Source organism: Crassostrea angulata, chromosome 6 (assembly GCF_025612915.1).
Source record: "Crassostrea angulata isolate pt1a10 chromosome 6, ASM2561291v2, whole genome shotgun sequence".
In the NCBI taxonomy this organism is placed as follows: domain Eukaryota; kingdom Metazoa; phylum Mollusca; class Bivalvia; order Ostreida; family Ostreidae; genus Magallana; species Magallana angulata.
The window spans coordinates 56,846,010-56,858,069 of record NC_069116.1 but is presented as its reverse complement, the minus strand read 5'-3'; the positions used below and the strand labels follow the sequence as shown (position 1 = coordinate 56,858,069).

General features: G+C 36.9%; 1 protein-coding gene across 6 annotated transcripts; it reads right to left on the bottom strand.

Annotated features, from left to right (window-relative positions):
• Positions 1 to 3,830: 3,830 nt before the first annotated feature.
• Positions 3,831 to 11,534, bottom strand: LOC128189029 (uncharacterized). Of its 6 annotated transcripts, none has more exons than XM_052860433.1 (2): positions 11,512 to 11,534; positions 3,831 to 7,745 (listed from the first exon to the last, which is right to left on the bottom strand). In XM_052860433.1, the coding sequence occupies exon 2, from the start codon at positions 7,483 to 7,485 to the stop codon at positions 5,692 to 5,694; it is 1,794 nt and encodes a 597-aa protein (XP_052716393.1). In that variant the 5' UTR covers positions 7,486 to 7,745; positions 11,512 to 11,534; the 3' UTR covers positions 3,831 to 5,691. The 6 variants fall into 6 exon arrangements, with proteins under 6 accessions (XP_052716393.1, XP_052716391.1, XP_052716389.1 ...); XM_052860431.1 differs by lacking the exon at positions 11,512 to 11,534 and adding an exon at positions 9,987 to 10,105; XM_052860429.1 differs by lacking the exon at positions 11,512 to 11,534 and adding an exon at positions 8,789 to 9,633.
• Between the last annotated feature and the right edge of the window lie 526 nt (positions 11,535 to 12,060).

The window sequence follows — 12,060 nt, the reverse complement described above, 5'->3', positions numbered from 1 at the left end:
ATTTAGTTCACGGTGTGTCAGCATTTATCTTGCTGTTTCGATGATGATAAGTTATTTTTACTGATTTTTTCTAGTTCATAAGATGTTTTTGCTTTATAAATTAACTTGACTCTACTTTTTTTTCAAATTCTTAAAAACTAATAAAAGAGTGGCCTTAACTAATTCCATGCATGTACATTCACATACACGTGCATATCGTTACAGTTATTATCTAAGTCATGTTGACTCGAATGTCTTCAGAGAGTTGAGATGGACTGATTACAGGGCATACTTGTCACACGTTATGACAGAATCGGGCATGTCAAGCACGACTCTACAGTCAGGGAATCAATAAGGTGACAATGCCTTGATGAACTTTACCGGTGAGAATATTTACGTTCAACATCATCCGGCTGATTAAACAGACAACCAATGTTCTGTCATAATTGGATTACAATCCAGTTTTGCATTACAATAGAAGAATTTCACTTCCTATTTGAAGTTCGAACTTTGGGCCTGATAAACCAAATTGTCTTTATATCATCTCGCACAGCGGTTGGACCAATCCAACTTTCTAGTCACGTGTATCTTTTTTTAAAACTTGGCTTAACATCACTTTTCTTTGCGACAAATCTTTGCCATTTTCTATTCATGTCAATTATTTATTTTTGATGAAACATTTCCCGTTATAACGGAACTACATGATACCCCGCTTCCGTGATTTCTGTTCTTCCCCTCAAGCTCTGGGATGTCACACATTTTCCTTCTTCGGACATTTCTAATCCCCGATACCAACGTTAAACAGCTTCAGTGCGAATAGAACGAATCGAATTTTTGGCATCTTCCTTGTCGGCGCGACGAGCTTCCAATTGGTTTATCAATCAAAGCACTGGTCGAAATAACGGAAAATAGAATTTTATGGACAATGATAAAATAAGGGATTCTTTTACGTCATGATATTAGAATTAGGAACCTTTAATGTTTTCTATCAAAATCAACACCAAAACCGTTTTCCTCTGCGCCTGAAGATAATTCGATTTGAAGTATTTCAACCGACTCATAAATGAAAGATTTACTATAATTAATCGTTTTCTACGTCATCATATATTTTGTAATCCTTTACAGTCAAACCTGTGTTAAGAGGCCACCTTAGGGAAATTTTGAAAGCGGCCACTTAGAACCATTTTAACAAAAGCTTGGTAGTTGTGTCAAACAGCAATATGACGTAGGACTGTCTATTTCATTTCTGGTCGCACAGTCATGGGTCTTTGAAATTAACAAGATTTGTCTGGCTTTTGAGCCAAGACTACGCAATCGGTGCATATTCACTTGTTTTGACGTAAGGAAAAGGTAGTTACATCCCGCCGAAAGTCCATGGTCTTGTTAAAATGGTTCTAAACAAGTTGTCTTTTTCAGTTTGGCCTAAAAAACCAGAATATCATTATCTGTACGCATGTTTGTGTTACATTAAGTATCAAAATTCAGAGAATTTAAAATTATCCATAACAATATCAATTGATTTAGTTTTTAATTTCAGAGAGAGAGAGAGAGAGAGAGAGAGAGAGAGAGAGAGAGAGAGAGAGAGAGCTTTAGATAACTTTTGGGTTGGCTAGCCATCCAAGGTCTGTTGTAAAAAAGCAGACCTGATGACGCAGACTGTGATTCCAAATGCGGAAATGACATTCACTACACATTCCAAATCCTGAACCAAGTTTTATACTACTGTCTCTCACAGCTTACAGCATCAGAGACAAATGGTTTTCTGCCGATTATCAACATCATCACAGACCTGCTTTGATATGTATCAATATCACAGACGGGTTTTTCTGCAACTTACAGAACAGTTTTGCATTGGTAACGCCAGCATATATCAATAAATTGAATCATTAGTAATACCCCGTAGACTCAGGCGCAAGGGAAACCAAATCTCAATTTTAAAACAATTTGGCCAGTCCTGTGCGTTGGCACCATAAAGTACAGAATTGGAAGTTTGCAGGTGTCGTTTAAAAAGAAGCTGGTTGTAAACAGTGTGTATGATGCACGGCGAAAAACACAGCATATATCACCCAATCTCTGACAGTTCTCGGCACTTCTTTGTAATACAGTCACTGTCTTAACGCCTTTCTGGGTCGGAGAAGTACATAAGAACTGAATAATGATTGGTCTTTCTAGCTCGTCATCATTTGACCGGTTCTTGATTTATTGGGCCGTTTTGTCAAAAATCCATCCGATTGGATAATTATGTTTTTTTGCAACGTCATGACGCATGCTCTTTTGCTGAATTCACACATTGTCAATCGTAAATAAGGTTAGATAATTGTCATGTTTTCTAACTGTGGTGTTTGTGAAAGTCTTTTACTTAAAGTTTATTTATTTAAGAACACGGTAAATAAAACAGCTAAGGAAAGTATTAGTCTAAAAGTTCAAAAAACAAAGTGTTATTATTATAAGTACATTATGCAACATTCAATAGTCCAAAGGTAATTCCTGCATATGCATTGTCTTGTTGTTTAACTGCCTATCAAGGGTCATCGCCCGTAGCACGGGATGCTGACATTATCTTACTGACAGACAACAAGACACGCCTCGTGTACATTATGGAAATGGTAAAGTTCTGATACTTTTATAGCAGTGGATATATATCTTATATATTGTTGGACATAATGATTAGTTTACAAACACATTATTATTATATTTTTTTTAAAAAGTTGTGTTTCTAGTTTATCTAGTCACCACAATACATTACACGAACTGGACAATAAGTAACATTGTTTCTAGTCATCATATTTAATTATTAGAGAAACTAAATAATAAGCTGATTCTCTTAGTCAAATCATTATACAAAGTGAACAAAACTGTACTATGTGTATAATTTTATATGTAATGATAATTGTTATGTGTTACGAAAGCTTATTAGTTTCATATATGCAACTGAAAAATAAAATAGTTGACATTACAACGCGAAGAAAAGTATTATAAAGCTATAAATTTTTAATCTTCCAAAAGACTCTATAAAGCTACTTGAAAAGGCGTTGTGTAACGCCTTTATTTGCGTAAAATGCCATTTGGAAAAGCGTTATTCGCAATAGTGTGCTTTTTTAGCGTTATTACGCCATTTCGCGTTCTTACGCTTTTTTGCGTTATTACGCCTGTTATTATTTTTTTTTTAGTTACATAAATGACAAAAGGCTTTCGTATTGTCATGCCCTTATTTAGAAATAAATTTTTATTCTTTTTCTATATTATCAATCTTTATGAAGCCATCAAACGCTTCCGCTTCATTTCGATGAGAGACCCACCGTCTATCGTATACCATTAACTTTGAAAAACTGCTGACGATGAACTAAGGTCAAAGAGACATTTGATATGTACAGCCTGGGACATTAGTCGAAACTCCATTTATCATCTTTTGACCATGAACAATAGGATAATCACTTTCCTTTTATTTCACGGTTTGGTGTTCTTATTGCACCACGTGTGACAAAAACTACCTGTAGAAACTATTGATTCTTATCCGTGCAATGTGCCTCCTTTGTGTACATTGCCATGGTCTTTTCTCATCAGAAGACACAGATGTTTCATTTTTATGCAACTCCTCGGATAAAACACTGAAGCTTATTCAGACATCGAGAATACATCTCCTCGTGTTAAATTTTTAAGCACAAGAAATGCAAACATTTAGAATAGAAATCATCGTGTTAATTTTAAAGTCTAAAAGAAATGCAAACTTTGCAAATACAGCTTGGTTTCAGTTTCTTTAGTGAACTTCTAGTAATTCAGGGTGCTAACTTTGCTGCTGATAGTACGAGTCGCTTTACATCCTCGAAATTTCCACAAACAATTATAATAAAGCAAATTTTATAAAAATAATTTATTCAGTAGGTCAACAAAATTGCAAAATGTATCACACAGTTTTGATAAATCATAAGACGTACAAATGTCAGGATAAACACACCTCTCTTCTCCAAGAAAATCTCTTGCTCTCTCTGGGTTTCTCTCAAACCCAACATGAAAAATATCTTTTGTAATTTTCTTTAAAAGTATTAAATATGAACACAAAATTGGCCAATACCTTTAAAAATAAGGCAGATATATTTTAAAGAAAAACGTTGAACAGTAAAACAAAACCTTCTTCTGGCTTGTGACGACCTTGGTGTCCCCCTTGTGACGACCAATACTGTAGATGAACGTTGATCAATTTCGAATCAATTTGTCCACAGAAATCATCATATTTTTGAACCAGTGTTTGCATCAACTATGCACAAGGTTATAAACAATTTTACTGGTATAAACTGGGGCCACGCAGTGAGCCCAGATGTAAACAACGCTTACTTTATCACAATCCAAGTTAGATTAAAAAAAATACCCAAACCACAAAATGCAATAACAGTCTACTATTCTTTGAATAAACAACCAATTATCATAACATCAAGTTTTGTGCTCAGTCATGCAAATGCAGGAATAAAATTCTGTACAATTCTAGACAGTCAATTTATCCGTATTCTTCAGAGACTGAGAAACGGCCTAAAAAGCATCGAATGTCTCCAAAACATTTATAACTTGTCTTTGTATTCGTTCTAGCCAGTAAGAATAATACATCATACAAACAAAAATTGATATAAATTGCGGATTGTTGTTAGTTTAAAGCCACAAAGAGGTTTTCTCATAATGTTGCTATTTCATTGTTATTGCCAACAAGGAACGAGGGGGTGTATAAGAACTAATCCCAACAGTTTTTGTGTACATGTACTTCAGATCTCAATGCGAATCAACTTGAACCACTTCCGAGTTTTCACCAAAATAATCCCAGAGATATATATTTATGATTGTTAGCGTTGACTTCCAGAGCATTGCTATATTTTGTGCACCATTGCCGATGTACCATATGCACGGCTTTGATGTTTTTCTCCTAGTGTTTCTATTTCAGTCCCTCGACACACCTTATTTTTAGAGAGAAACGGGATTTTACTTTTTTTTGAAAATGGAAGCTTGATTGCCCAAACAAAATGTCTTACATGCTCCAGCTATGTAAACTAGTTCAAATATTTGAGAAATTTTTTTCGATTTCAAAACACTGAGTAAAAACAAGAAGAAAGGACAGCGGCAGGAAGTCGTCTGTACATTTGAGAACATAAAACGAGTGTAGGACTGGAGTTAACAGTCAATGGTTAATGACACCTTCTGAAATCAACATGGCAGCAAAAGTCGGTCACAGATCCACAATGACTTGTTGATGTGCGGGTTGAAATTAAAATCGTCTGCCAACAACCTGGTTATAGTTTGACATTCACAGGAGAAAATATATGTATTGTGTTTTCTATAAATTGATCTGTCTGCGGGGATTAAGATTCTAACGAGTACTTTTATGTATATCTGTATCGTGCACAGGCCGCCCCAGGGCTCGCTGCTGTAGAATGTTGCAGTTAATGTAGGTACAAGAACAATGCAAGTACATACACAATAATCAAGCAATAGGCCTTACTTTTATCGTCCGAGATTTTATGCTATCTTCATATAGTGCTGTGTTTTCAGGTAATAAATTAATACGAAAATGGGCGTTATCAAACACTTAAAGTACACAGGCCTGAAATATGGGTGAAGTTATTTTTCTTGAATCAGAATAAAGCGTGCTGTAATTTGCAAAATTATGTCAAACACTTCCTGGAAACATTCAAATGGTTTCCATGCTCTGTGGGTATCGGACTTTTGAGGTCAATTACCATCCTGTCCACAATTCTTTCTCCTCAAATTTAACACGTCCTTAAGAGAAGACAACGAATTCCCGATGTTCTTCGACTTAAATATGGAAGATGACTCTTGTGATATGGCACCAAGTGAAAACTTTCTATTATTATCACAGAAACACTTTGTCCGATGAACCCCAATGGGGGAGATTTTGGCGTTTTTGCCTAGCGACTTTTGGATGAGATCGCAGCTTTTCCTCCTACAGAGGTTCTCTGTTGAGTTGTTGTTATTGTTGTTTTTAAACAAGTCTGTTTCGGATTTTGTTTTGGGCGGAATGCTAGGACAACACAGGAGTGACGACATAACGGGGGGAGGGGACTGCTCCTCGGGGAGGGAGATGTCATCACACGGGTTGGCGATGATGTTTATCTTAATCTCAGGACATTCATTTGTTTGCGATGCTGAATCAATTTCAGTTTCGCTATCAAAATCAATCTGAATTCCCTCCGAGACCTCTCTTACATCAGTGTTTCCATCGCTCTGAGAGATTACACGACAGTTCCCAGAATTTTCTTTCTCTTTCAAAGAATGGTCATTATTTGATCCGCTAAGTCCCTGTTTTGTTTGAGGTTTTGATGCTTTGTAAACTTCTACATCTACTCTTACCAGCTTGTTTCTGTGTACCCGAGGGCTAACTTCATTGTTTAGGCCTTGTGAGATATTTCCCTGACTTTTTTCTGCATTTTCGTCATTTTTGATATCAAAAGAGTCAACGTTCTCTCCATTCTTAGATTTACCTCTTGAAATGTTCGATTTCTGAGAATTGGCTCTTTTGTTACGACGAAAATCTACATCTACCTGAGTTTGTGCGTCGACCATTTTGCACGCTCGTGGTCGTCTGCTCGGTTCAAAGTGTTTATTTTTCTCTGTGAACGACACTCTACTCTTTTTATTCCTGCGCGGTATCGCACCCGTCTCCGACCCGTTGGATGACAGAGTGTCCGGGGATTGGGATGCTGTTCTCATTAGTTTCGGAGATTCAGGCTGAGACGGAGATTTGTTTAAACTTTTCAAACGTATGTAGTTGTCGAGGGCAGGCACTATTGAAAATCGCGTTCCTGGAATTTTTCGCGGTCTTTGTGGAGTTTGTCGACCATTAACTAATTTATCGTTTTCGACAATGTCCCTCTTATCAAAGTTGAACGTCTTTCTACCCTGGGGACTCTGCAGGTAGGATCGATATGACGTCACAGTATCGTACATTTGAGAATCGATGCGACTTTGAAGAGAAACGAATGAAGGCATTGCCGAGTGGGCTCGCCATGGGCTTTTCGGGACCCCTGAGATATAAGAATTCACAGTGTCATAATTGGACAGATTGTCAGATCTCATGTCAACATCACTGTAATCGGCGTCATTTTGACTTAGTATGATGTAATTAGTGACATCATAGCTACAGCCACGGTCTTTGAACTTTTGGTCCTCTCTTTGCCACGTGCAACACCGCAGCGATATCATAACAAGGAAGCAAACCAACGCAGCAACAGGCAGCAACACTAAGTTCACATAGGGGGAATTTTGGTTGTTTTTAGGTTGGTGCCAGGTATTTATAAGAAATGAATCGAGCAGGCCGGTTTTGTTTTGAGAGTTTTCGGAATTGGTTTTCTGTGTGTTTCGGGTAGTGTTTAAGGAATCGGTCTCATTGTTTGTTGAAATACTAGATGAAAATGTCCCATTTACAGGCAAACCGTTTATAAACGTTTCTTGTTCGTGTAAAATCCATATGAATGCGATAAATAGCCATTTGAATCGTTGCTGCATACCACCCGCGGACCAATACACCACTATCAAGAACGGTATCTAAGAGTAGAGCACGAGTTGACAGTAATGGTTCGTTATCACATATATCTACCAAAGCTTTCCCCAAGCCCGGTGTAGTAGCCAGTCACTAACTATTCATTAGATGCAAATTTCAGCCAAGAAATTGGTCATTTTAGGTGTTATCATTTTAGGTAAAGTCCGGAAACTTCATGTTGTAACGATCTGCTAGTTTAAAAGTTTGGCTTTCCTCCTCACCAAACCTGAAAAATAACAAAACAACCCATGAAAAATATTGCTGACAAAAGTCAATGGGAAACAACTTTTCAATTTTTGTACTTTTCATAAAGCTCCAAAAAATAACCAGAAAACCCCCCAAAATAAGATGTTTAAAAAAAGGAAACAAAAAGAAAGAAGAAACGCTTCTCTGCACCTGCTGGGTTATTAAATAGGTAAATAAATAGTTTAAATTGCAGTGACGATTATACCAAGCGGAAACACAGATTTCTGATTCTGTTAAAGGCTTCTTTGTTGTAAGGTTAGAGGAGTGACAAAATGTAAAGCAAGATTAAAACTGAAGCCCTTCATAAAATATCAATCTCGGTATCACAAGCCTTCACCTGCCGCTTCAAAGGATTTATAAGTGTGATTATCGAACAGCAATTAAAAGGTATCTCAGTATGTTCAGGTTTTTAGGGAAAATCCCCAAATAAGACAAATGAGAAAGAGAGAAAGAAAGAAGGGTGTCCCACCTGTCCCGGCTATATATGATTACGTCAGCGTAATATTTATTTAGTTTCTCATGGGTTTTCATGGGTCAATTCACTACAGACCAATTTCACTGCGGGAGATCTCGTTAACTATTTTACTGAAATCAACACTTTTGTCAACGAAATAGCAAACCTTAACTTTTTCTAAGTATTTTGATTTAGATTCACGCGAAGATCCATTTAACAATTGAACAACAGAGAACCCTTAAATTATAGTTTAAATTTCGGTACATTCTGTGCAAATATGGGGGCGATTCATGGAGAACAAGAGAACTAACGCCCTGCCAGTTGACGTATGAATACGTGAATGCATCCCATTCCTGTTTGTGTATATTACAGTAATGCACTGCACGTGCATTGTATGTAACAACTATGTAACAACAATGACGGGTATGTTAATAATTCGAGGAGTCAGATTTCACCAGTTCTACCACTGTATCAAAGACGTCACTGACCTTCAGAGCACCGACTCAAGATTTCTCCAAAACGAACTACAACACGGTGACACTCTATAGATTCTATATATAAAATCTTACCTTGGTTAAATAAAATTGTAAACATTTAATCCAAACGGCAATGATTTAACCTAACATTTTTCGAACCACACAAATTATTTTCCGCTGTAACTGTGTTCCGTATCAAAGGATTTAGTGAGTTTTCCATTCCAAGAGTTTTATGCACTGTGCAACCAGTGAATCGAGTCAGTCAAGATATTCAAACACGATAAAGTCCTCAAAATTCACACAGCATGACCTAGCCTTTTTTGTGAATAAATAACATAAAAAAATTACACCCGTTTCAGCGTTATTTCTCATGCGGTTGCAATTTACATAACACAAGTCTACTCGCTGTGTTTACTCGGTCAGACGCGTTAGCTATTGATGACAAAAGTATCTAAATCTTTCCTCTCTTACTTATCGTCAACTCCCGGGCCACGTGTTACAGTGAAAGCGGATGCAGCATGTTCCGCACGTGCATACAAGCGCGTCTGTTTCTGTCGATGTCGCGAGTTCTGTCCCGCCACTTCATGTGTTCACGTCTCGAAGCACACAAAACATTTAAAGGATCCTGGCTGGGGATTTCTTTTTTGTCTGTTCGTTCTCTCTCTCTCTCTCCCTCTGTGTCTATTGATTACGTATTGTAATCTCAACGAAAAAGAGAAAATGAATCGTCATGATAAACGTATCTTAACGGCAGCCAGCTCTGCAGCAGCGAGACTCTTTAGTCTGTTATTGAATTATGATGTTACTGAGATGAATCGATCTCAGTCTCACTACGCTAATCTGATCGCGGTAATCGAATGACCTGACCTTAAACAAACCAAGAAATCTCGCGGATTAACGGGTTTACTTGCTTAAGATACGCTCTAGTTGCAGTTTGCAACCAACTTCTTTAAGACGTGATTTAAAGCAGATTATTTAATAACATTTGGAACAAACTGAACATGAGGATCTTAGACGTCTTTTGTTTCGCTTACGCAAATTGCCGATTACCGAAGCTTTAAAAGCATAAAACGAATTTAAGATCATTATGAACGGGGCTTTTACTTCATTTCCGCGTTTGTTTTTTTTTTTTGGATCATAACGAATCTTGAGTAAAATGCAGTCACTTAATTTGACACTGATATGTTGGATCGGATGCATGAATAGACAAACATAAGCGTATGACTATAATGTAAAACAGTAAATAACTACATGTACTAACCTTAATGTAAAAATAACTACATGTACTAACCTAAATGTAAGAATGTAATATCAACAGCCCATTCAATAACATCCTTGTTTATATTTGTGGTGACGGAACAAGGCTACATGGATAAGTATTTCCCATTGAAGAGGATATAAGAGCCCCAGACGTGATTGACAGTTGTTAATCTATACGTAAAATTTACACTTCCCTTGCCCTAACAGAAACTTAACTTTTTACAATTGAATTTCTGAAACTGTCGATAAAAGCTGCTGACTTGTAATAAAAAAGGCAGAGTGTTCATGGAATCACCCCTACCCCTGATTGGGTTGCTGGTTAACCCTATTCACAGCGTATTGGTGGATTATCTAATTCTTGATGTTAATGTCTAATTGTTAACGGATTCAAAACGAGGATCTAACGCAGTAATTTCTATCCCGTTGTTTTATATTCAAATAACCCCGAGTGTACCGCGGTTAGAAAATAAAACCACTTTTTAAAAAAAAAAGTCCGATAATGTTTCTATTGTGCAAGAAACAGGAAGTTTCTTTGTGTGAAACTATCAGCTTTCAAGCTCAATATTATCCGAGACTTAAATACTTATGATAACATTAATGGAAAGGAAATTCGTTGTTTCACGCCAGAGTTGAACAGTCATTGAGGTTGTGAGTTTTGGTATTTTTGACAGAGACTACTGAAAACAATAGTCGTGACCTTGGAAAAGGTCAAAATAGGGATTTCATGACGAAATCTTCAAACAATAAGTAACAATGACTCACAGTGCTAAAGTCGTGAGGTGAAATGTTTTATGCTGGTATCAAGATTTCGGGTGCCGACTTATTGGTCAATGCAGTTGTCTTAATCTTTTAAAATCGGTGAAATCTTGTAGGAATGTGGCTAATAACTGGATAAAAGAAGTGTAGTAGTGTATATCGTAAATGTACGGAATTGTCGACACAGTTTTGGACTCTTTGACTTTCTACATGAGTAAACTGTCAGACAATCGCACGATGCCAGATCCATCACACTTGCTAGCTCTCTCGGTGTGGGAGCGAACTCTCGCCCCGCTCCTTGTTCTGGAGTGAGCAACTAATTAAACGCCGCGCACGAAATGCGAGTCCTTACAACAAATTATTTCCGTGTGTTTACGAGATGCATTTTTTATCGTCTTGCCCGTATTGAGATGATATATCGATACATTGGGAGGTTTGTTTGCATACAGGAAGAAAAAAAAAGAACCCGAATGAAGATTAACAGTATATTCTTGCGTAAAGTTATCTCCAAAGCAGGTTTCTAATCTCATTCATCAGTTTTTAGGAAAATCCAAGTTGAAGACATGTTATTTCAGAATTTGAAATCTCTTTTGTCTCATCAAGTGCAGGAAACCCTATTAATTACTAAATCAAAGATTTCCTCACAATGAATGGAGATAGAATCTAGAAGAAACAACTTAAGATTGGACCCTAGACAAATCTCCAGAGATCCTTGTTTTGTGATTGAGATAGAAAAAAAACCCGTGTTTGTAAATGGGCCAAAGTAAATAAAGCATATCATGCTAAACAATATAATTTACCTGAGATTTCCCCGACAGGTGACAGTTGCTGTATACATTACATGGCCTGGGTAGATACTCATTAAGATGGTGTCAATATACTGAGAAAATACGCAGAAGTCGACACAGGGTGATATAGAGACGTAGGGGCAACACTAGGAATTCGTCAACATCAAGCCTATTGTCCGACCCGTCTGCATCAGGGGCTATTGAAATTTACGCTTTATTCAAATGCTATTAATGATCCAACGATTTGAGAATTATCTTTTTAGATATTTACGTATAGCTAAAGTTAAAGGTCCGGGCAAAAGACCTTGTCACGTCTCTTTGAATCTCGTATATAAATAGAAAAGATTCAGGTGATAAATAGTCTGAGAAAACGAGCTGACTAAAAATATAACTAAGACATGATTACCAAAATACAACCAAGGCGTCACATATGTGGCAACTATCTAAATGCTTAAAGAATCGGGTTTGAGTGAATTTCAAGTAAGCGCATTAAAATGTGAAATCAAACTGTAAGACGTAGAAGTCGGACAATCAATTTAACCTAGTTAATACTCAAATTGA

Excerpts from the sequence above, each read along its gene's own strand:
- LOC128189029 (XM_052860433.1), bottom strand. The coding sequence starts at position 7,485 with ATGCAGCAACGATTCAAATGGCTATTTATCGCATTCATATGGATTTTA.